The 24,049-nt window shown below is 40.1% G+C and overlaps 2 protein-coding genes across 6 annotated transcripts in view; both read right to left on the bottom strand.

Moving 5' to 3' along the window:
• LOC113041378 (NACHT, LRR and PYD domains-containing protein 12) overlaps positions 1-14,282 on the bottom strand; it is a 30,512-nt gene extending 16,230 nt beyond the window's left edge. Inside the window, exons 1-6 of one of the 5 annotated variants that reach the window (XM_026199851.1) lie at positions 14,163-14,282; positions 11,434-11,476; positions 10,560-10,667; positions 5,456-5,578; positions 218-340; positions 33-126 (exon numbers count right to left, since the gene is read on the bottom strand). In XM_026199851.1, the coding sequence (XP_026055636.1) occupies positions 33-126; positions 218-340; positions 5,456-5,578; positions 10,560-10,667; positions 11,434-11,476; positions 14,163-14,247 (576 nt within the window). In that variant the 5' untranslated portion in view covers positions 14,248-14,282. Of the gene's footprint in view, positions 1-32; positions 127-217; positions 341-5,270; positions 5,365-5,455; positions 5,581-10,559; positions 10,668-11,433; positions 11,477-13,332; positions 13,846-14,162 lie in introns of those variants that run through there. The other 4 variants (XM_026199852.1, XM_026199853.1, XM_026199854.1 and 1 more) reach the window with 4 other exon arrangements.
• Positions 14,283-15,558: 1,276 nt separating this feature from the next.
• The window catches only part of LOC113041377 (coiled-coil domain-containing protein 171-like), a 13,659-nt gene continuing 5,168 nt past the window's right edge, over positions 15,559-24,049 (bottom strand). Inside the window, 15 exon segments of the mRNA XM_026199850.1 lie at positions 15,559-15,774; positions 15,964-16,095; positions 16,425-16,556; positions 16,627-16,681; positions 17,389-17,534; positions 18,389-18,574; positions 18,930-19,064; positions 19,686-19,867; positions 19,978-20,503; positions 22,710-22,865; positions 22,963-23,067; positions 23,069-23,131; positions 23,235-23,393; positions 23,680-23,769; positions 23,854-23,927. Coding sequence (XP_026055635.1) covers positions 15,676-15,774; positions 15,964-16,095; positions 16,425-16,556; positions 16,627-16,681; positions 17,389-17,534; positions 18,389-18,574; positions 18,930-19,064; positions 19,686-19,867; positions 19,978-20,503; positions 22,710-22,865; positions 22,963-23,067; positions 23,069-23,131; positions 23,235-23,393; positions 23,680-23,769; positions 23,854-23,927 — 2,240 coding nt within the window. The 3' untranslated portion in view covers positions 15,559-15,675.

The raw sequence follows: 24,049 nt of genomic DNA, 5'->3' as shown, positions 1-24,049 counted from the left end.
TAGTTTATGACCACAAATTTAATAAAACTCACCCTGAAGACGGCATCTGGCAGGATCTCGTCATTCAAACACTTTGATCCTTCCTGTTCATTACTGTAGCAGTGAAATGCATGATATTGTCCATTCCTTAATATTAAATACAGTACAAAATCTTGACCAATTATCCAATAGGATAAAGCTAATAATTAATGTGCTTTATCCATGATCCGTTCCTCACCTCCGTTTAGCAGAAGAGTCTCCTGAACTGAAATTAGTTGGAGGATCCATTGACGCATCACTCCTCATAGACACACAGCTGGACTCTGGAGCAGGAGACACGGACCTTGTGTTTGAAATTTTCCTACAAGAAAAGTCAGTTTTGACATCATTAAATAAATGAGTGTCACAGCAAAGGGTCTGAATAATTAGCACCACGTGATATTTCAGTTTTTATTTTATTTTTATAAATCTGCAAAAATGTAAACAATTCTGTTTTTTCTGTCAATATGGGGTGCTGTGTGTACTTTAAAGAATAATAAAAAAATGATTTTAGCAAATGGCTGCAAAGCCATATAACAAAGATTTAAAAATTTAAGGGGGTCTGAATACTTTCCGTATTCACTGTATATGCACACATACATATTATATATATATATATATATATATATATATAAACACACACACACACACAGGTGCATCTCCAAAAATTACAATATTATGGAAAAGTTTTTTATATGTGTAATGATATAAACTGCATAATCATCGGCAAGGAGGAGGTGGGAACCGGCGCACAATCAAAATGAAACTTTAATAAATACAAATAAACACAAAACAGCGCACCAGCCCCTCACGGACGTCTGGTGCGTATAAATAAAAACCAAAACATAAACTAAGATCCCAGGCCTGGTCCTCTCTCGTCCTTCACTATCGTCGCTCCAGTTTTATATCCTTTCATCTCCTCTGTGGGACTCGAGACCGCCGGTGGGGCGCAGGTGTCGCGGATTTCCCAATCACTCTAGCGGCCTCACTCGTTCCCACATCTCTCGGCCCCGCCCCACTCGTCACAATATGGAAGTATATTCAGGACTTTTCTCAAAAGCAATTGCAAATTATATTTTCAATTGTGTTTTCCACATGTGGGTGCATATATTGTTACATAATTCAAATGCAATTGCAAATCTTGCATTAACGTTTGCATTTGCTCCCTAGTATAGTCCCACCTCTCACACTGATTGACAGATTTCCATATAGACGTTGGAAATTCAAAAGCGAAAAGAATTGCAATTTCATTTGATTTTTGGCAGGTTACATGCACGACACAGAGAGAGTGAAAATGCAGATGTGGTAATCGATATTGCTTTTTAAATATGACAGGCTCATAACTTGTAAGACATGGGAAATACAGATACAGCAAATGGACTTAAATTTTTCATTTGAAATGTGGCAGTGACTGTGCTTTTGATTAGTGCTTTTGATTTGCAATTGCATTTGGATTATGTCACAATTTATGCACCCACATGTGGAAAATGCGATTAAAAATACAATTTACAATTGCTTTTGAAAAAAGTCCTGAATATTCTTCCATATACATATATATACAGTATTGTTCAAAATAATAGCAGTACAATGTGACTAACCAGAATAATCAAGGTTTTTCGTATATTTTTTTATTGCTACGTGGCAAACAAGTTACCAGTAGGTTCAGTAGATTCTCAGAAAACAAATGAGACCCAGCATTCATGATATGCACGCTCTTAAGGCTGTGCAATTGGGCAATTAGTTGAATTAGTTGAAAGGGGTGTGTTCAAAAAAATAGCAGTGTGGCATTCAATCACTGAGGTCATCAATTTTGTGAAGAAACAGGTGTGAATCAGGTGGCCCCTATTTAAGGATGAAGCCAACACTTGTTGAACATGCATTTGAAAGCTGAGGAAAATGGGTCGTTCAAGACATTGTTCAGAAGAACAGCGTACTTTGATTAAAAAGTTGATTAGAGAGGGGAAAACCTATAAAGAGGTGCAAAAAATGATAGGCTGTTCAGCTAAAATGATCTCCAATGCCTTAAAATGGAGAGCAAAACCAGAGAGACGTGGAAGAAAACGGAAGACAACCATCAAAATGGATAGAAGAATAACCAGAATGGCAAAGGCTCAGCCAATGATCACCTCCAGGATGATCAAAGACAGTCTGGAGTTACCTGTAAGTACTGTGACAGTTAGAAGACGTCTGTGTGAAGCTAATCTATTTTCAAGAATCCCCCGCAAAGTCCCTCTGTTAAAAAAAAGGCATGTGCAGAAGAGGTTACAATTTGCCAAAGAACACATCAACTGGCCTAAAGAGAAATGGAGGAACATTTTGTGGACTGATGAGAGTAAAATTGTTCTTTTTGGGTCCAAGGGCCACAGGCAGTTTGTGAGACGACCCCCAAACTCTGAATTCAAGCCACAGTACACAGTGAAGACAGTGAAGCATGGAGGTGCAAGCATCATGATATGGGCATGTTTCTCCTACTATGGTGTTGGGCCTATTTATCGCATACCAGGGATCATGGATCAGTTTGCATATGTTAAAATACTTGAAGAGGTCATGTTGCCCTATGCTGAAGAGGACATGCCCTTGAAATGGTTGTTTCAACAAGACAATGACCCAAAACACACTAGTAAACGGGCAAAGTCTTGGTTCCAAACCAACAAAATTAATGTTATGGAGTGGCCAGCCCAATCTCCAGACCTTAATCCAATTGAGAACTTGTGGGGTGATATCAAAAATGCTGTTTCTGAAGCAAAACCAAGAAATGTGAATGAATTGTGGAATGTTGTTAAAGAATCATGGAGTGGAATAACAGCTGAGAGGTGCCACAAGTTGGTTGACTCCATGCCACACAGATGTCAAGCAGTTTTAAAAAACTGTGGTCATACAACTAAATATTAGTTTAGTGATTCACAGGATTGCTAAATCCCAGAAAAAAAAAATGTTTGTACAAAATAGTTTTGAGTTTGTACAGTCAAAGGTAGACACTGCTATTTTTTTGAACACACCCCTTTCAACTAATTGCCCAATTGCACAGCCTTAAGAGCGTGCATATCATGAATGCTGGGTCTTGTTTGTTTTCTGACAATCTACTGAACCTACTGGTAACTTGTTTGCCACGTAGCAATAATAAATATACTAAAAACCTTGATTATTCTGGTTAGTCACATTGTACTGCTATTATTTTGAACAATACTGTATATATATATATATTATATCAATGCTATTGGTCACCCTTTACGTCTGTCTGTCTGTTTTAAAAATATTTAGCAAATGAAAGTTCTTAAAACGAGCTTGTGTAAATCTTATTCGATCCTCAAGCTGTCAGTAAGCTGATAACTCCGCCCCCTCTATATTCATTGAATCAACTGTTGTTGTTGTTCCACAGCAGCTGCACAGTAGACAACAGCGGAGCTGAACAAAGTTTTGCGAAGGGTAAATAAATATCTTGTTGTTTGAATAAGTACTACTAAACACTGTCTATAAAGGCTCATATTTTATTTATTTGATGTCTGACTGACTGACTGACTGAGACATGTGGGACGTCGCCTGAGAGAGAGGGCTAGCATTTGCCATCTAGTCATAGCCAATACATAGCCAACACTTAAATAGCCTGTGCATACAGTAGCATTTCATCTTTTATAAAATGCGATTTTGGCCAAATGCATTTTACCACAGGAAAAACTCCGTCTATATAACTAGTTTGTAACCTGTAGATGAAATTGTAATGTGATGCCGGCAGCGGCAGGCTCTGTCACTGTTTTAATGACAGAGAAAAAAAAAAAAAAAAAAACACATTTGCACACATTCGCTGGTCAAAAACTATATATTGATAAGTAATACAACAACATATCATTTGTTTTTACCATCGGAAAATCAGAACAGGTGTTTCGTACTGGCACTTACACAAAGCGACGAGTGATCCTCGTCACCTAGATAACATATATTTCTAAGAAATTTCTTCTTTGATTTATGATTGCTGATACACTTAATTTATTAACATTTAGGCTAATCATGTTATGGTATACTCTCCGCTCGTCCTCACATGTATAAAATGTAGTAAAAAATGCCTTTTCTACAGTAATGTAGAAGTAACTAAAAAAAATTACAGAAGATCACTGTGAAATCTTTATAGTTTATCATGCAGAATGCAATTCATGATTCATTCCAAGGCTTCATTTATTTGATCCAAAATACAGCAAAACAGTAATATTGTGTAATATTTTTAAAATTTTAAATAACTGTTTTCTATTTGAATACATTTTAAAATGTAATTTATTTTTGTGATCAAAGCTGAATTTTCAGCATCATTACTCCAGTTCAGTACTCTTCAGTGTCACATGATCCTTCAGAAATGCTTTTCACTGCAACTGTACTTTTCACACTATTTTTATTTATTTATTAATTGCTGGCTTATTTTAGGGAAAGTGTAGTGAATAAGAGACCTTCAAGAGACCAACATCCCTGGTCCACCACAGTATCAGATTTTTGCCAGGTAGGCGGATGCATGTTGGATATGTTATAGTAACGGTATGGCTATGGTTTCTTATAATCTGGAATTGAGTTGGACATAATTACTTAAATTATATTTCAAAAAAGTTTGTTAAAAATACTTGACTCATTGCTCACCTTCCCCTCTTCTCAATGTCATTCATAATCATGTTAACCAAATAATACAAATTAGCTTATAAAACCAAACAGAATAGCTAAAAAAAGAGAATATATATAATTGATATAAAAATGGAGGGGGGTGCACTTTTTCAGTTTCAGCACATGCCCCTCAAAAGGTCTGTGCACGGCCCTTGATCCAATCAGAATGCATTGGGCCTAATGCGAGAACAGAACAGACTGGGCATGTGCCTAACTCCAGGTACACACTGTCAGTGATGCGTATTTTTTCCGAGCCCATGTTAACGGATCAGAGCGTTCACACTGCACGCGGTAAAAGGATAGAAATAAAAACGTGCAAAAATAATTAATATCTAACACATGAGCATAGAGAGAATTGTGAGTGCACAGGACGCAGTTTAAGTGAGAAGAGACACTTTTTAAGTGCGGTTGTGTGAGCTGCGAGTTGAAAAAGGTTGGGAACCACTGTTGTACATTATTACAGTTAGTCGATACACAAATTAGTGGTCTGAACTTGTTTACCCAGTGCAATTTTTATTTTTCAATGTACACATGCGCACCACTTAAGTGCATCCCTGATTATAGATTACAGAATTATTCTAGTTTATGACCACAAATTTAATAAAACTCACCCTGAAGACGGCATCTGGCAGGATCTCGTCATTCAAACACTTTGATCCTTCCTGTTCATTACTGTAGCAGTGAAATGCATGATATTGTCCATTCCTTAATATTAAATACAGTACAAAATCTTGACCAATTATCCAATAGGATAAAGCTAATAATTAATGTGCTTTATCCATGATCCGTTCCTCACCTCCGTTTAGCAGAAGAGTCTCCTGAACTGAAATTAGTTGGAGGATCCATTGACGCATCACTCCTCATAGACACACAGCTGGACTCTGGAGCAGGAGACACGGACCTTGTGTTTGAAATTTTCCTACAAGAAAAGTCAGTTTTGACATCATTAAATAAATGAGTGTCACAGCAAAGGGTCTGAATAATTAGCACCACGTGATATTTCAGTTTTTATTTTATTTTTATAAATCTGCAAAAATGTAAACAATTCTGTTTTTTCTGTCAATATGGGGTGCTGTGTGTACTTTAAAGAATAATAAAAAAATGATTTTAGCAAATGGCTGCAAAGCCATATAACAAAGATTTAAAAATTTAAGGGGGTCTGAATACTTTCCGTATTCACTGTATATGCACACATACATATTATATATATATATATATATATATATATATAAACACACACACACACACAGGTGCATCTCCAAAAATTACAATATTATGGAAAAGTTTTTTATATGTGTAATGATATAAACTGCATAATCATCGGCAAGGAGGAGGTGGGAACCGGCGCACAATCAAAATGAAACTTTAATAAATACAAATAAACACAAAACAGCGCACCAGCCCCTCACGGACGTCTGGTGCGTATAAATAAAAACCAAAACATAAACTAAGATCCCAGGCCTGGTCCTCTCTCGTCCTTCACTATCGTCGCTCCAGTTTTATATCCTTTCATCTCCTCTGTGGGACTCGAGACCGCCGGTGGGGCGCAGGTGTCGCGGATTTCCCAATCACTCTAGCGGCCTCACTCGTTCCCACATCTCTCGGCCCCGCCCCACTCGTCACAATATGGAAGTATATTCAGGACTTTTCTCAAAAGCAATTGCAAATTATATTTTCAATTGTGTTTTCCACATGTGGGTGCATATATTGTTACATAATTCAAATGCAATTGCAAATCTTGCATTAACGTTTGCATTTGCTCCCTAGTATAGTCCCACCTCTCACACTGATTGACAGATTTCCATATAGACGTTGGAAATTCAAAAGCGAAAAGAATTGCAATTTCATTTGATTTTTGGCAGGTTACATGCACGACACAGAGAGAGTGAAAATGCAGATGTGGTAATCGATATTGCTTTTTAAATATGACAGGCTCATAACTTGTAAGACATGGGAAATACAGATACAGCAAATGGACTTAAATTTTTCATTTGAAATGTGGCAGTGACTGTGCTTTTGATTAGTGCTTTTGATTTGCAATTGCATTTGGATTATGTCACAATTTATGCACCCACATGTGGAAAATGCGATTAAAAATACAATTTACAATTGCTTTTGAAAAAAGTCCTGAATATTCTTCCATATACATATATATACAGTATTGTTCAAAATAATAGCAGTACAATGTGACTAACCAGAATAATCAAGGTTTTTCGTATATTTTTTTATTGCTACGTGGCAAACAAGTTACCAGTAGGTTCAGTAGATTCTCAGAAAACAAATGAGACCCAGCATTCATGATATGCACGCTCTTAAGGCTGTGCAATTGGGCAATTAGTTGAATTAGTTGAAAGGGGTGTGTTCAAAAAAATAGCAGTGTGGCATTCAATCACTGAGGTCATCAATTTTGTGAAGAAACAGGTGTGAATCAGGTGGCCCCTATTTAAGGATGAAGCCAACACTTGTTGAACATGCATTTGAAAGCTGAGGAAAATGGGTCGTTCAAGACATTGTTCAGAAGAACAGCGTACTTTGATTAAAAAGTTGATTAGAGAGGGGAAAACCTATAAAGAGGTGCAAAAAATGATAGGCTGTTCAGCTAAAATGATCTCCAATGCCTTAAAATGGAGAGCAAAACCAGAGAGACGTGGAAGAAAACGGAAGACAACCATCAAAATGGATAGAAGAATAACCAGAATGGCAAAGGCTCAGCCAATGATCACCTCCAGGATGATCAAAGACAGTCTGGAGTTACCTGTAAGTACTGTGACAGTTAGAAGACGTCTGTGTGAAGCTAATCTATTTTCAAGAATCCCCCGCAAAGTCCCTCTGTTAAAAAAAAGGCATGTGCAGAAGAGGTTACAATTTGCCAAAGAACACATCAACTGGCCTAAAGAGAAATGGAGGAACATTTTGTGGACTGATGAGAGTAAAATTGTTCTTTTTGGGTCCAAGGGCCACAGGCAGTTTGTGAGACGACCCCCAAACTCTGAATTCAAGCCACAGTACACAGTGAAGACAGTGAAGCATGGAGGTGCAAGCATCATGATATGGGCATGTTTCTCCTACTATGGTGTTGGGCCTATTTATCGCATACCAGGGATCATGGATCAGTTTGCATATGTTAAAATACTTGAAGAGGTCATGTTGCCCTATGCTGAAGAGGACATGCCCTTGAAATGGTTGTTTCAACAAGACAATGACCCAAAACACACTAGTAAACGGGCAAAGTCTTGGTTCCAAACCAACAAAATTAATGTTATGGAGTGGCCAGCCCAATCTCCAGACCTTAATCCAATTGAGAACTTGTGGGGTGATATCAAAAATGCTGTTTCTGAAGCAAAACCAAGAAATGTGAATGAATTGTGGAATGTTGTTAAAGAATCATGGAGTGGAATAACAGCTGAGAGGTGCCACAAGTTGGTTGACTCCATGCCACACAGATGTCAAGCAGTTTTAAAAAACTGTGGTCATACAACTAAATATTAGTTTAGTGATTCACAGGATTGCTAAATCCCAGAAAAAAAAAATGTTTGTACAAAATAGTTTTGAGTTTGTACAGTCAAAGGTAGACACTGCTATTTTTTTGAACACACCCCTTTCAACTAATTCAACTAATTGCCCAATTGCACAGCCTTAAGAGCGTGCATATCATGAATGCTGGGTCTTGTTTGTTTTCTGACAATCTACTGAACCTACTGGTAACTTGTTTGCCACGTAGCAATAAAAAAATATACTAAAAACATTGATTATTCTGGTTAGTCACATTGTACTGCTATTATTTTGAACAATACTGTATATTGTAATTTAATTAAAAAAAGCAAACTTTCTTATTTTCTAGACTCATTGCACTCAAACTGAAATATTTCAATAGTTTTGTGGGGTTTTTTCTTCTGATGGTTATGAATTTTGAATATGTTCAGAATATCTAAAAAAAAAAAAATATAGAATATTTTCTCAAAGATCAATAAAAAAAGACTTACAAAACAGAAATGTTCAAGATCTCCAAAGCAGGTTTAATTTTGCTCTCAATACTTGGTTGGGGAATGACTGCTGCATGGCATGGAGGTGATCAGTCTATTGCACTGCTGAGGCGTTATTGAAGCACAGGTTGCTTTGATAGCGGCCTTCAGCTCCTCTGTATTGTTTGTCAGATGTTACTTATGTTAAAAGATGGCCATTTTCTGCGAATACCACGGTCCCTCCTTCAAATTAGGGGAGACAGAGCCTTTGCAGTAGCTGGTCCTAAGCTATGGAATAGCCTGCCATAAAGCTTGTCAGCAGATGGAAGCATAAAGTCCACAAAAATCTCCTGGTTGATGTCTGCATTGACTTTGGACTTGATAAAACACAATAGAGCAAATGTAGGCAGACATCACAGCTCCCATATCACCTCTGACTTCAGAAACTTCACACTGGACTTTGGATTCTGTGCCTGTCCAGTCTTCCTCCAGACCTTGATTTCCAAATGAAATGCTAAATTACTTTCATCTGAAAAGAGGACTGTGTGGACCACTGATCAACAGTCCAGTTATTTTCCTCCTTACCCCAGGTGAGATGCTTCTGACGTTATTCTCTGGTTCAGGAGGGTCTTGGATGCATGATTGTGACAGCTCTAGCTCTTTTCCTGAAGACGTCTGAGTGTGCTGACTGTCCACTCCTTGTGAAGCTCTCACAAGTTCTTGAATCTGCTTTTCCTGACAATCTTCCCAAGACTGTGGTCATCCCTGTTCCTTGTGCATCTTTTCCTACCACACCTTTTCCTTCCAGTCAACTTTCTATGAATATGATTTGATACAGCACTCTGTGAACAGCCAGCCCTTTCAGCAATGATCTTCTGTGGCTTAACCTCCTAGTGGAGTGTGTTGATTGTCTACTGGACAAGTCAGTAGTCTTTCTCATAATTGTGGATGCATGTTATAAACTAGCCCAAGAGGTACCCAGTATTTAGACTCAAAATTAATCAAACTAATCAAGCTCAAAATGGAATATTTTAATTTTTTGAGATGCTGAATTTTAAATATTCCTAAACTGTCATAACCATCAAAATTAAAACATATATATATATATAAGGCATTCTGACCCCAAGACTAATCTCTGCATTTCTCCAGCTGTGATCCTTGGAGAGTCTTTGGCCACTCAAAATCTCCTTCTCACATGCATTAGGACGAGATAGTTCCTCTTCCAGGAAGATTTGTAACATCTTTATTTGATTAAAAATTCTTAATTATTGCCCTTATGGTAAAAATCTGGATTTGCAATGCTTTAGCTATTTTCTTACTTTCTATTTTGTGAAACTCAACTATTTTGTTTCTGTACATCAGGACTATATTCTTTGGTTTTACTCCTCGTGATTAATGATTAAGGGAAGCTGGCCTTTCTGTTCCTCATATTTAGAATCTTGTGGAACAGGAAGTCAACAACAATTTCAGTCACCCTGGTGTGCTACATAATGTAAATATGAATAAATATATACAGTGCTTGAGAAATATTTTACTTGTAAGAATTTCTAGGGGTGCCAATAATTGTTGCCAATTAGTTCCTCCCAATATTTAATTGATTTACTTCAATGAAGGGTTAGGATTTTGTGAATATTTTAAATGAAAGATCAAAAAGATAAATGACGCAGATTTATTTTCACAGACGCCTTTGCTCATATTTACCAAGGGTGTCATTATTAGTGGGCGGCACTGTAAATTATAATTCAGTGATCAACTGTATTATCAGAACTACTTGCGCAATATCACATGGATTGTCTTTAAACAATACTGATATGAAATTATTAAGGATGATGTGCAACTGAAGTGATGTTTACTCACATCCTCTATTGTCTGACAGCGATGACAAATGTTGATGGGAGTCAATTACACAGTAGTATGTAAGCAGAAGTCATTCCTCACCTCTGTTTAGCAGAAGAGTCTCCTGAACTGAAATTAGTTGGAGGATCCATTGAAGCATCGCTCCTCATAGACACACAGCTGGACTCTGGAGCAGGAGACACGGATCTCCTTTAAGAAAACATCCAGACAAGCATTTAATATGCACTTTGTTTTAATTATAAATATTTTCAATTAATTAAAATATTTTATTTGATTCTTTCATCAAAATATATTTGGTAAATATTTGCCAATATTTGTACAGGCACATGGAAAAAATTCTAAAATAAGAGGTTTTCAGATTCACCAAGCGAAACTACAATGTCTCTAAATTTGCTGGCATTAAAAATAAACTTAGCATTGAGAATTTTGACGTATTTCATAAAAATAGTATTAGATGGTACTAGAGAACATAAGCATTATAAACTGGCATGGATGTGATGGTTCAGACGTAACTAAATATTCATCTGAGAGGTGTGATTTTTGTTTTATTTTAAACTGATGGGAAAAGTAATAAAAACTGACCAAAGCACATCAAAATAAGAATGTGTTGAGTATAGTATGAAGCAATCTAGGTTTGCTCTGGCACACATGTCCAACATAGAAACTTTAATGTTCATATAAATGATCATTTAAAAATGAATGCATATAAATTAAAGTTGATGTTAGCCATTCCAGAACTTCAGCCAACAGCCACTGAAAAATCTGTTTCAGTTTTATAAAGCCATGGATTCACACAGATGGAGAAAAATCATTTAAAGCACCTTACTATCTTGATTCGATAATAGGGTTATTCATGCAAATAGAAAATGTAAGTATGAAGTCAGATCATAAATACTAATTGATCATGTGTAGCTACTGTAGGCGTTTATTATGCTTTTTTTTTATTTTAACTCACCTCTTTCTGAAGTCCATGGCATCATCTAGACTGCTCTTCCCACCTGTGAACAAAAATGAATACTAGCTCATGAGAATTATGTGTGTGATCTAGAAATGACACATTTCACAAACAAAACGGTAACTGGGTTACTCTGCAGCTAAAAACTAAATAGTCCTATTATAAACACTTATTTTAGGTGCTGCTGCTATATGTTAGCTACATACCAGGCTCTTGTCTTCATGACAACAATTAAAAACAATTTTTTAAACACCTACACCTTCATATTAATCATACTGATAAAGGTCACCGTCAACAGTATTGACGGCAAAATGGACTATGTTTGACAGGTGAAATATTTGAAAATCGATTATTTATTTTTTTTACATTTATTTCTGAATTTATGTCAACCTATAGACTTCCACACATCAAAATGTCATGAATTAATATTTATTTGTGTACAAAATAACATATAAACATATTTTCCTATTCTATTTTGCCTGGAAATGCTTCCAAAACGCGCGCGTGTCGCGTGAAAAATAGGCGTCGGTTCTATTCCTAGCATGCACGCGTTTACCGCGCGTCTCACGCAGGCAGTCTGCAAGCTCTGATCTGTTAACATCATGGTTAACATGGGAGCCGAATTAAAAACGGACACGCCACACATCCAGTGCGTCACCGGAGACTTTGAGCACCTGCTCCTCCAAAGGTCTCTGCATGGCCAGCTCTGGTTATATTAATCCATATAGCAGTCCTTGTCTGTCCGTCCCCAAATACCTCTTATAATTTAGACCAGTGGTTTTCAACCTGTGGTCCGCGGCCCCCTAGTGGGCCGCGGTGGTATTGCAGGTGGGCCGCCAATTATTTTCTGTTCATTTCCAGTCCATTCTAGGGCTGTGCGATTAAAAGAAAACGTCCTAAAATCACGATTTGAGCGTGCGCGATTTCTAAATCGCTTTATACCACAATTTTCCGCGGCCCTGACCTCCCGTATCTGATCCCATCAGAATGCATTGCGCCTAGCGCGAGAACAGAGACTGGGCATATGCCTAACTCCAGGTTCACACACTGTCTGTGATGCGCCTTTTTTCTGAGCCAATGTTGACGGATCAGAGCGTTCTCACTGCGGTAAAAGGCTAGAAATAAAAACGTGCGATAATTCATGTCTAACACATGAACACATGATGATTTTACATCTTCACTATAGTGATAATTTTGACTTATGTCTGTTCTAGAGATGACTTTTTGATAAAGCTCTGATTGGTTTTCTTTTGGAAATATGTTTCAAATTAATCCTGAATGCATTTATGACTGTAAAAGCATATCGATGTGTGTCACAATTGCAAAATTGATAAAAAAAAAAATTGCGATAGTTTTTTTTTTTTTTTTTTTTGTCCATATCGCATAGCCCTAGTTTATTCAATAAATATAGTTTAAAATATAGCTTCTGAGTACTAAGTTATTAACCCAACAATAGCGGGGTCAGTTAATTTTTTTGAAGTGGGCCGCGCAAACATATGTGTTTGGTTGTGTGGGCCGCGAGTTGAAAAAGGTTGGGAACCACTGATTTAGACTGTTTGAACCATATTAGAGTTTTCATGGCCTTAAATGTAAACAATGTAACTGGAGACGTTTTAAGGACCCAGACACCCTAATAACATAGCTCAATGCAAACATTTCTGTCATGCATTTGGCAAAAAGCTTTTGTTGACTATGAATTTTAGCTTTGAAATTTGAGGAAATAAGTGCAACTCTGGCCTCCCCGTTGTTTGTTAGCAGTGTGTGATGGCGATTTAAATATGATCCAGCGGGCTGCCAGATGCCCATCCCTGGGGCTTTGGTTATAGTAAATAAACTAGTAACTCTGCATTCATTTTAATTGTTCTATATTAAATGAAAAATGAAGTTCGTGATACTCACTCGGTTTGCCTCTCTCGGAGTTATGTTCGTCACATTCCTTGAGGAATCATGGAGATTCAGTTTCGCTTTCACTTTCACGGCAAGAAAAAAAAGCATTTTGCGTCATATGAATTTGTGGCTGTTGTTGGGTTGACATATACAAAAAGAATAAGAAGATACAGTAGGGTCTAGTTACGAAATTATCTTTAGCAGAAAAATAAAAAATAGCGCGCGCCTATTCTGCTTTCACACCGGCAGCGCGCAACTGAACAGCGGGTTTTGGACAGAGTACTCTAGTTCGCATTGCTTTATTTCCACTTAAAATACATTTAAATAAACAGACTTGGCAAGAAGCTTTTTAAATTCATAATTTCATTGTAACTTTTGTTGCATCTTTGTTTTGCTGTCTTTGTTTTCCGTGCAGTACGTGTTGTTGACAGAAGAAAGGCCATCGCGCTATATTTGTTATTAGAGACTATGAAAAAGACGCAGACTTTGGGTTCATCCCATTAACCGACGTAGGAGAGAACATGGTGCATATTATCATCTTGTCACTGGGTTTGTTTGCAAGCAAATTTACCAAAGGACACCCTGAAAACCAATTTAATACCGTTTTAAATTCTGTGTATTGTAAATGGTTCACAGCCTTGACTTCCTGCTCATCTTGAAATCAGCATTTACTTGTTTATTATATATGCACGTATCGCCTGCTTTTGTTATTTGTGTGCTTATGTGTAATTTAGAAATGGTAAATAAATGTTTCCAATTGAATCAATTTTGAATCAAATATTGAGTTGTTTGCTCGTGTGCCAGTGAAAGCGTCAAAAACATTATAAAATTAAGCTACTTACCATCTGCAATAAGAGCCGTTGAAACTTCATCCCATATGCTTTTCCTTCTCCTGCAAGTCTTTGTAAAATACATTGTGTTGATCATAAAGAACTTGATATTTCTCAACTTCCACGATTAGACGAGTGTCGTCCATTATTGTCTTTCCAGGTGCACTCTGAAGACCACCGCCTGTGACACCACGTGCTGTTGTTTATGATTATCAGCATTATATTATGGAGATGCAGATGCAAATCTCTCAGGCTAAACTAGCAGTATAAAAGTTGTTTTTGTATTTCGGCAAAAAAAAGTTTATTTTTGTTTAGAAATGTAAGTACTTTGACCGATTTTGTAAATAATAATAATAATAATATAATAAAAAATCACGCGCTTAATCACGTCATACTGAAGGTCAAGCCAGGTCAAATTTGATTTATATAGCACCTTAAAACAGTAAGATTTTTTTTTTACCAAAGTGTTTCACAAACGGAGCAAACACATACGAATAAATCAGAACTTGAAGATATTTTTAAAAAAATAACAAGATAATTTAAACAAAATTGTTATAGTAAAAAAATTAAAAAATAAAATCAAAACCTACTACATCCCAAAAAACTACAACCCCTATCATTTAAGAAGTACATAAGATAAACCCAATTTAAGAATAAGGCTGAAAAAAGAGGTAGGCTTTAAGTCTTTATGTAGGAGAAGCTCTGATAGAGTTAGAAGTGAGTTCCAAACTTTTGGAGCATAGACTGAAAAGTTCGCCTTTTTTTTCAAATGAGATTTTGGGACATTTAAAAACAGCTGGACTGAAGATCTGAGTGATCTCAGAGAATAGAAAGTTAATGTTCTGATATACAGTTAGAGGCAAGACCATGAAGAGCTTTAAACACGCATGTTAAAACCTTGAAATCAATTCTTTGTTTCACAGGAAGCCACTGGTGAGAGGACTGTATAGGTGAAATAGGTTCTCTCTTTCTTGTCCCAATCAAGAAACAAACTTTTGTACATATCTGTAATCGTGAAAGTGATGACGGACTTATTCCAGCATTCAAGCCATTGCAATAATCGAGCCTTGTGAAAAATAAAAGTGTGAATTAGTGTCCAAATCATGAAAGGTGAGGAGGGGCTTTAACTTTCATGGTCACTTTAGCTGGAAAATGCTGGTCTTGAACACTGAATTTTTTTTTTTCAAACTTCAGGTCGGCATCAAAAATGACTCCCAGATTTGACACATAGGAGTCCTTTTTTGACTGAAAATGCCACAAGAGACAAAATGAGTACTTGTACTCTAAAATGTAAAACCATTTTAAAAGCCCTGTGGATTGTACTAGCTTTCGGGTGCGACACATCTTACCCCACTCTCCCCTCGGTGTCGTTTTGTGTATGTGAGCATGAGAAACACTGCAGCACTGGCATCGATAAGCCACAGCAGATTTAATAACACAAGCTAACAGTGTCACGATTACACATCATCCACAGATGTTATAGAGAGGAAACGCTCCTGTTTCACAGTGATTCAGCTTCAGTTCATCAGTGTTTTCTCTCTCTGACTGTCCTCTGAAGATCTGCATCTGTCAGAAAACACATCCCATAATCCACCTCTGCTGAGGGGTCGGAGGTCGCACGCAGCTACGAGAGAGACAGAGAGTTCACAGAGACTAAATAACACAGATATGCAGCAATACTCTAGAAATGCTCTGTCTTTCAGCAGATTTAGTTCACAAATAGATGACAGTCTTTACTGAAATATGTTTTTCAACTGTAATAATCAATGCTAAAATTCATCATTAATATCATCATGTGCCCCCCGTCTCTCACCGGTACACAGGCGTGCTGTAGTTCAGTCTTCAGAGCCGTGATGTGAGACTCATGTGATGAGATCGATCTCTCCTGAGAGGATAGTTTAGAGCACACCAGCTGATGCAGCTCCAGGAAACGCATCACCAGACGCTAACACACACACACACACACACAGTATGATACTCATTCACACTGTAAGGTAGGGCAGAAAATACTACGAGACTCCCAGTCCACATCCTGCTCTGAGAGAGGGAGTATGTGACTGTCATGGAGTATGCACTTTAATATAAAGTATGCCTCAGCATGCACTGCAATGATAGAATTATCAAGTATTAAGTAAATAATATGAAGTATGCATCAGCATGCAAGCTTAGTAAAGAAGAGTGAATCTGCATGCTACTAGACATTGAAGCAAGCATCCACACAATATGTACTTTGAATACTAAGCTGAAGAATGTGATCTGTGAGTTGTTTTGTACCCGACACGCTTCTATCTGTGGGTTTCCCATGATCCTTTGCAGGTCTGACGGTATGAGGGACAATCTTGAGAGCTGTAGGGTGAAGTCATCCTGTGAAGAGGCTCTTCTGGAGAGAATGACGTGATCTTTCATCTGAAAACCACAGAAGACATGAAGACATGCGGAACAGAAAAACATCTCAATGTTGTTAGCGTGTTCTTGCCTCTTGTAAATGTTCCTCCACAGACGTCATGTAGCTCAGCAGAGACTCTTTATTCCTGAAACATGCAAGCGTGCAATATCAGTGTCATTATCAGTGTCAGTGTCATGAAACCAGTCAAGGAATCTAGAAAATGTGTATTTACTTAAACATTAATTAAAAACATCATGGGGACTTCATGGAGTAAATATTTTATCTCAAAAGGAAACAAAAAATAATTATAATTATCGCAAGGGCTTGGTTCACTCGTGTGAGTGTGAGTGTGTGTGTGTTTGAGTCTGTGTGAGAGTGTGTGTGTGTGTGTGTGTGTGTGTGAGAGTCTCTGTGTGTGTGTGTGTGTGTGTTTGAGTCTGTGTGTGTGTGTGTGAGAGTCTCTGTGTGTGTGTGTGTGTGTGTGTTTGAGTCTGTGTGTGTGTGTGTGTGCGTGTGTTTGAGTCTGTGTGTGCGTGTGAGTGTGAGTGTGTGTGTGTTTGAGTCTGTGTGAGAGTGTGTGTGTGTGTGTGTGTGTGTGTGAGTCTCTGTGTGTGTGTGTGAGTGTGAGAGTGTGTGTGTGTGTGTGTGTGTGTGTGTTTGAGTCTCTGTGTGTGTGTGTGAGTGTGAGTGTGTGTGTGTGTTTGAGTCTCTGTGTGTGTGTGTGTGTGTGTGTGAGTGTGAGAGTGTGTGTGTGTGTTTGAGTCTCTGTGTGTGTGTGTGTGTGTCAGTGTGTGTGTGTGTGTGAGTGTGTGTTTGAGTCTCTGTGTGAGAGTGTGTGTGTGTGTGTGTTACATCTCCGCGGTGCTCAGTGTGTCCTCGGCTCTGGTGATGTCATGCTGCAGCTGTCTGTTCTCCTGCTGTGATTGGCTGAGCTGTTTCCCCAGCGAGCGCAGCGACTGATCCTTCCTCCTCAGCTGCAGCTTGGCGTCTGACAAACTCTGACGAGAGAACCAGAGTCTCGCTCATTCCTCGTTCTGATGTCTGCTGTGATGTGAGTAACTCAGGTTTCCATCAAAACAAACTAATAACTGGGCTCCGGACCCTGAAACCTGCGGGTCTCGAAGCTGGAAACCGTTCGGTCAGATGATGACAGCTTCAAAACAACAACTAAATAATGAATCCTGTTACTCAAACATGTGAATCTGATGTGCCATATTTAATCTGACCGTCACTGCAAAGCTTATGATGGAAGAAGCTGAATTTATTACACTTTGGACAAATTATTCTCAAAACTAGCATTATTTATTATTTTCCAGCGGTAAGGCCATGTTCATTGTGACAAGATGAAAAATAATATCACAAAAACAATAATAAATATATAAAAAATACTTTAGTATTTTTTAGCATTAAAAAATGGTAAATGTCTTTTATTGTTTGCCTAGAATTAACTGTTAGATATTGTCTATCATTATTATTATAGTTCTCTAAAATAAAAATGTAATATTAAATATTCTAAAATATTTTAAGTATTTTATATTTATTGTTGTTTTTATTATTATTATTCACCTTGTTCTCAAGAAAATACAAAAATAATAAATAATGTTAGTTTTGTGAATAAATGTATTGTGCAAAGTAAAATAAACTTCTTAATGTGGTCATGAGCTTTAATGTGATGGTCAGATAAAACAGAACATCAAACGTGCATCAGTTCTGAGAGATTTACAGTGTGTGTCTCTCTGAGTTTGTGTGTGTGTGTGTCTCTGTGTTTGAGTGTGTATCTGTGTATGTGTCTGTGTGTGTGTGTGTGTCTGTATCTGTGTGTGTCTCTCTGTGTTTGTGTGTGTGTGTGTACCTGCACAGCCTGAGCGAGTGTGCGGTCCTTCTCCAGCTCTTCCCCAGTGTGCAGCTCCATGCTGAGGCCCAGCTGCTGCAGCTGAGAGGCCTGATCGTGCAGCAGAGCCTGAGCGCGCTGCTCTCTCTGTAGGGCACTGCTGAGCTCCTCACACACACTCTCGAACCGCTGGAGGGGCACACACGCCTGACACACACACACACACACACTACTGGTCAAAATAGTGGAATCATGATTTTTTTAATGATTCTGAAAGAATTGTTTCCTGCTCACCAAAGCTGCATTTATTTGATAAAAAAATACAGTAAAAATTCTGAAATATTATTCTAATGTAAAACCGCTGTTCTCTATTTTAATATCAATTAAAGTGTAATGTATTTCTGTGATGCTCCGCTGTATTTTCAGCATCATTCCTCCAGTCTTCAGTGTCACATGATCTTCAGAAATCATGAAAATATGATGATTTACTGCTCGAGAAACATCTCTGATTATTATCAGTGTTGAACACCGTTGTGTTGTGGTGTGTGTTGCTGTGACTCACGGTGTGTGTGTCCCTGCAGCTGTTTGTGCGATTGATGCGTGAGATCTCCAGTCTCAGGTTCCTGCGCTCGACCTCCGCCGAATGCAGACGCTGCGTGAACTCCAGCATGTGCTTCTGAAGAGACGCCACCATCATCTGCTCACACACACACACACACACACACACACACACACACACACACACACACACACACACACAGATTCTGATGTGGTCATGAGAGCAGGACTGTGTTTCTCAAGAGCACTGTAAGTTCTCCGTCCGGGTGTATAGTGTACTTCAGCTTACGATGAAGCCCCGATCACCCTCTCAGCCGCAGCTTACTGTCATCTAAACTCTTTATTTGTAGCTTATAATAGCCAACATATTCAGATTTTTTAATTCATAAACACCATTTTATTTTGTTTGTTAGTAGGCTATGTCTTACAGATAATAATTACACCATTTTATTTTGTGAACCAACAAGCATCAGAGCTCCGGGTGTCTCAATCACGCATTATTTTATTTTAATATTAATCAAACTGAAAGAAAACTCTACTGTTGCTGTAGTAACGAAAATGTAATACTTTAGGTAATATCAACGGTCTGACGTTTTTCTGCATGTGAAATTACAAAAACATAATCATTTATTTAATTATTTAATCAAAATTATTGCTAGGGACGATTTAGTAGTCGATGGATATTGGTAGGAACACTTCCCTAGAGCACCCCTGAGTCTTTGCCCTGTGTGTGTGTGTGTGTGTGTGTGTGTGTGTGTACCTTGCTGTTACAGTAGCTGTGTCTGACGAGTGTGTGGAGTCCGTCAGCCAGTCGCCGTGTTAACGAATCCTTCCCATAATTCCCGCAGCACTGAGAGTCCACGTCTGACAGCAACCGCTCCAGCAACTTCCTACAGGAGCTCTGAGCCGCTGACAACACACACGAGGAGTCCTTCACACCACCTGACACACACACACACACACACACACAGACACAGCATTTATTTGTGTATGTATTTTCAGCATCATTACTCCAATAACAGTCCTGTAATTAACTTATGTGTGTTTCTCACCGCTTCTGTTGAGTTCCTGCTGCACGTCCTCCATGCAGGTGTGTATGATCTGGAGCAGCTTGGAGGATGTGAGCGTCTTCATCACCCTGCGCTCCTCCTCTTCTTCTTCTTCTTCCTCTCCGAGCTTCAGCTGGTTCACGCTCAGGAGCGGCTGCAGACCGAGCCCCAGCGCGACCCTGAACATCACCGCAGACCTGCGTCCCAGCGCTCGCAGACGCCCCGCCGCCAGCACCGCGATCACACCGCTGCGGAACCTGCGCACGCCGCGACCTTTGACCCCGCCGTCACCCAGCGCCTGCAGCAGCCTGCTGACCTCTGACCTCAGGACGTCTGCGCCGCACACCTGCTCCTGCAGCACAGTCTTCTGCCAGACCAGAGCACACACCTGTCTGCGCAGACCGCGCACGCATCCCGCTAACACGCTGCTCGCGCTCACCAGACGCATCACTTCCTGTTCCTGCTGGCACTGAGTGTGCTCCAGAGAGTGGACACGCCCCTCGGCCTGCTGCAGCTGCCTGCTGAGATCCTGACAGAGAGAGAGACACCAGCACATAGCAGTGTAAAACAGTGTGTGTGTGTGTGTGAGAGTGTGTGTGTGTGTGTACCTGTATCTTGTGCTGTAGCTGCTTGTTGAGGTGTGTGTGTGTGTGTGTGTGTGTACCTGTATCTTGTGCTGCAGCTGCTTGTTGAGGTGTGTGTGTGTGTGTGTGTGTGTGTGTGAGTGTGTGTGTGTGTACCTGTATCTTGTGCTGCAGCTGCTTGTTGAGGTGTGTGTGTGTGTGTGTGTGTGTGTGTGTGTGAGTGTGTGTGTGTGTACCTGTATCTTGTGCTGCAGCTGCTTGTTGAGGTGTGTGTGTGTGTGAGTGTGTGTGTGTGAGTGTGTGTGTGTGTACCTGTATCTTGTGCTGCAGCTGCTTGTTGAGGTGTGTGTGTGTGTGTGTGTGTGTGTGTGAGTGTGTGTGTGTGTACCTGTATCTTGTGCTGCAGCTGCTTGTTGAGGTGTGTGTGTGTGTGTGTGTGTGTGTGTGAGTGTGTGTGTGTGTACCTGTATCTTGTGCTGCAGCTGCTTGTTGAGGTGTGTGTGTGTGTGTGTGTGTGTGTGTGAGTGTGTGTGTGTGTACCTGTATCTTGTGCTGCAGCTGCTTGTTGAGGTGTGTGTGTGTGTGTGTGTGTGTGTGTGTGTGAGTGTGTGTGTGTGTACCTGTATCTTGTGCTGCAGCTGCTTGTTGAGGTGTGTGTGTGTGTGTGTGTGTGTGTGTGAGTGTGTACCTGTATCTTGTGCTGTAGCTGCTTGTTGAGGTGTGTGTGTGTGTGTGTGTGTGTGTGTACCTGTATCTTGTGCTGCAGCTGCTTGTTGAGGTGTGTGTGTGTGTGTGTGTGTGTGTGTACCTGTATCTTGTGCTGCAGCTGCTTGTTGAGGTGTGTGTGTGTGTGTGTGTGTACCTGTATCTTGTGCTGCAGCTGCTTGTTGAGGTGTGTGTGTGTGTGTGTGTGTACCTGTATCTTGTGCTGCAGCTGCTTGTTGAGGTGTGTGTGTGTGTGTGTGTGTGTGTGTGTGTACCTGTATCTTGTGCTGCAGCTGCTTGTTGAGGTGTGTGTGTGTGTGAGTGTGTACCTGTATCTTGTGCTGTAGCTGCTTGTTGAGGTGTGTGTGTGTGTGTGTGTGTGTGTGTACCTGTATCTTGTGCTGCAGCTGCTTGTTGAGGTGTGTGTGTGTGTGTGTGTGTGTGTGTGAGTGTGTACCTGTATCTTGTGCTGTAGCTGCTTGTTGAGGTGTGTGTGTGTGTGTGTGTGTGTGTACCTGTATCTTGTGCTGCAGCTGCTTGTTGAGGTGTGTGTGTGTGTGAGTGTGTACCTGTATCTTGTGCTGTAGCTGCTTGTTGAGGTGTGTGTGTGTGTGTGTGTGTGTGTACCTGTATCTTGTGCTGCAGCTGCTTGTTGAGGTGTGTGTGTGTGTGTGTGAGTGTGTACCTGTATCTTGTGCTGCAGCTGCTTGTTGAGGTGTGTGTGTGTGTGTGTGTGTGTGTGTGTACCTGTATCTTGTGCTGCAGCCTGCTTGTTGAGGTGTGTGTGTGTGTGTGTGTGTGTACCTGTATCTTGTGCTGCAGCTGCTTGTTGAGGTGTGTGTGTGTGTGTGTGTGTGTGTGTACCTGTATCTTGTGCTTGCAGCTGCTTGTTGAGGTGTGTGTGTGTGTGTGTGTGTGTGTGTGTGAGTGTGTACCTGTATCTTGTGCTGCAGCTGCTTGTTGAGGTGTGTGTGTGTGTGTGTGTGTGTGTGTGTACCTGTATCTTGTGCTGCAGCTGCTTGTTGAGGTGTGTGTGTGTGTGTGTGTGTGTGAGTGTGTACCTGTATCTTGTGCTGCAGCTGCTTGTTGAGGTGTGTGTGTGTGTGTGTGTGTACCTGTATCTTGTGCTGCAAGCTGCTTGTTGAGGGTTGTGTGTGTGTGTGTGTGTGTGTACCTGTATCTTGTGCTGCAGCTGCTTGTTGAGGTGTGTGTGTGTGTGTGTGTGTACCTGTATCTTGGTGCTGCAGCTGCTTGTTGAGGTGTGTGTGTGTGTGTGTGTGTACCTGTATCTTGTGCTGCAGCTGCTTGTTGAGGTGTGTGTGGTGTGTGTGTGTGTACCTGTATCTTGTGCTGTAGCTGCTTGTTGAGGTGTGTGTGTGTGTGTGTGTGTACCTGTATCTTGTGCTGCAGCTGCTTGTTGAGGTGTGTGTGTGTGTGTGTGTGTACCTGTATCTTGTGCTGCAGCTGCTTGTTGAGGTGTGTGTGTTGTGTGTGGAGATCTTCTCTCTGTTTGCTCCAGCTCTCCTCTCTCTGTCTCAGTTGAGCGCTCACACTCTCCAGCGCAGCTGACTTCCCCTCACACACACTCTCTAAGTGTGACACCTGAAACACACACACACACACACACATTACAGCTACACACTTCTACACAACCTCTCAACAGTTCAACAGCAAATCTTTACCATAAGCCCGTCCTCACCTTCTGATTGGCTGCAGAGAGGTCAGAGGTCAGCCTGTCCACGTGCTCCTGCACCACGTCGCTAAGCTCCGCCCATGAGAAGCTACCCAGCATGCTGTGCGGCGGGGGTCACCAGCACACATCCGGCGAGCAGACGCTGATACAGTGTGTGGAGGAACGTCAGCTTCTCCTAAACACAAGCATCAGTCAGATTCACCAATAACAGCATACTAATGATAGAGTGTGTGTGTGTGTGTGAGAAAGAGAGAGAATGTGTGTGTGTGTGTGTGTACCTGGCAGTCGTTGTGATGTTGCTGCTGGAGTTTGTTCATCTGTGTTTGTGTGTGTGTGTGTTGTGTTTTGAGGCTGCGCAGATCAGCTGCGGCGTTTGCAACACACACACGCAAACGCTTCACCTCTTCATTTACACACACGCCTCGAGCCTCACACTCCTGCACACACACAGAATCCAGATTAACACTCTAAAGCCAATGTTTCTGAAGTATCTAATGCTCTAATGATCTGTTTCGCACACATCTCCTCGTGTCTTCTGTCTCTGAGTGAGAGTTCAGGGTGTTTGATCAGTCAAAGCTCTTCTAGTGTAACTGTACTATTGTACACACTTCTGGAGATACGAATCATTTACTCCTCTTCATCCTGAATAATATCTGTCGCTCATCAGACCAATAAACACACACACACACACACACACACACACACACACACACACACACACACCTGCACGTTCCTCTGGAGATCAGTGATCGTTTCATCCTTCTGTCTGACCTCATGATTCAACTTCTGCATCACAATCACAGACTCCTGCAACTACACACACACACACACACATAAATTATATATATTTTTTACATTTACATTAATTTTAAAATTAACCTCAAGAACAACAAAAACCTGTGTGTTGTAGTAGTGTAGTGTTTTCCGCAGAACGTCCATTAGAGCAGATGCTTTGTGTTTACCTCCTTCCTCTATAACACACACACACACACACTCTGTAAAACACCTTCAGTTCAAGTCAGCTTTATTTCTATAGTGCTTTCTACTCTCAATAGTTTGAAAGTAGCTTCCCACTGATTTGAAGTGCAGTTGA

Source organism: Carassius auratus, chromosome 23 (assembly GCF_003368295.1).
Source record: "Carassius auratus strain Wakin chromosome 23, ASM336829v1, whole genome shotgun sequence".
NCBI lineage: Eukaryota > Metazoa > Chordata > Actinopteri > Cypriniformes > Cyprinidae > Carassius > Carassius auratus.
The sequence above is the reverse complement of the archived record's forward strand: the minus strand, read 5'-3'. Positions and strand labels throughout refer to the sequence as shown.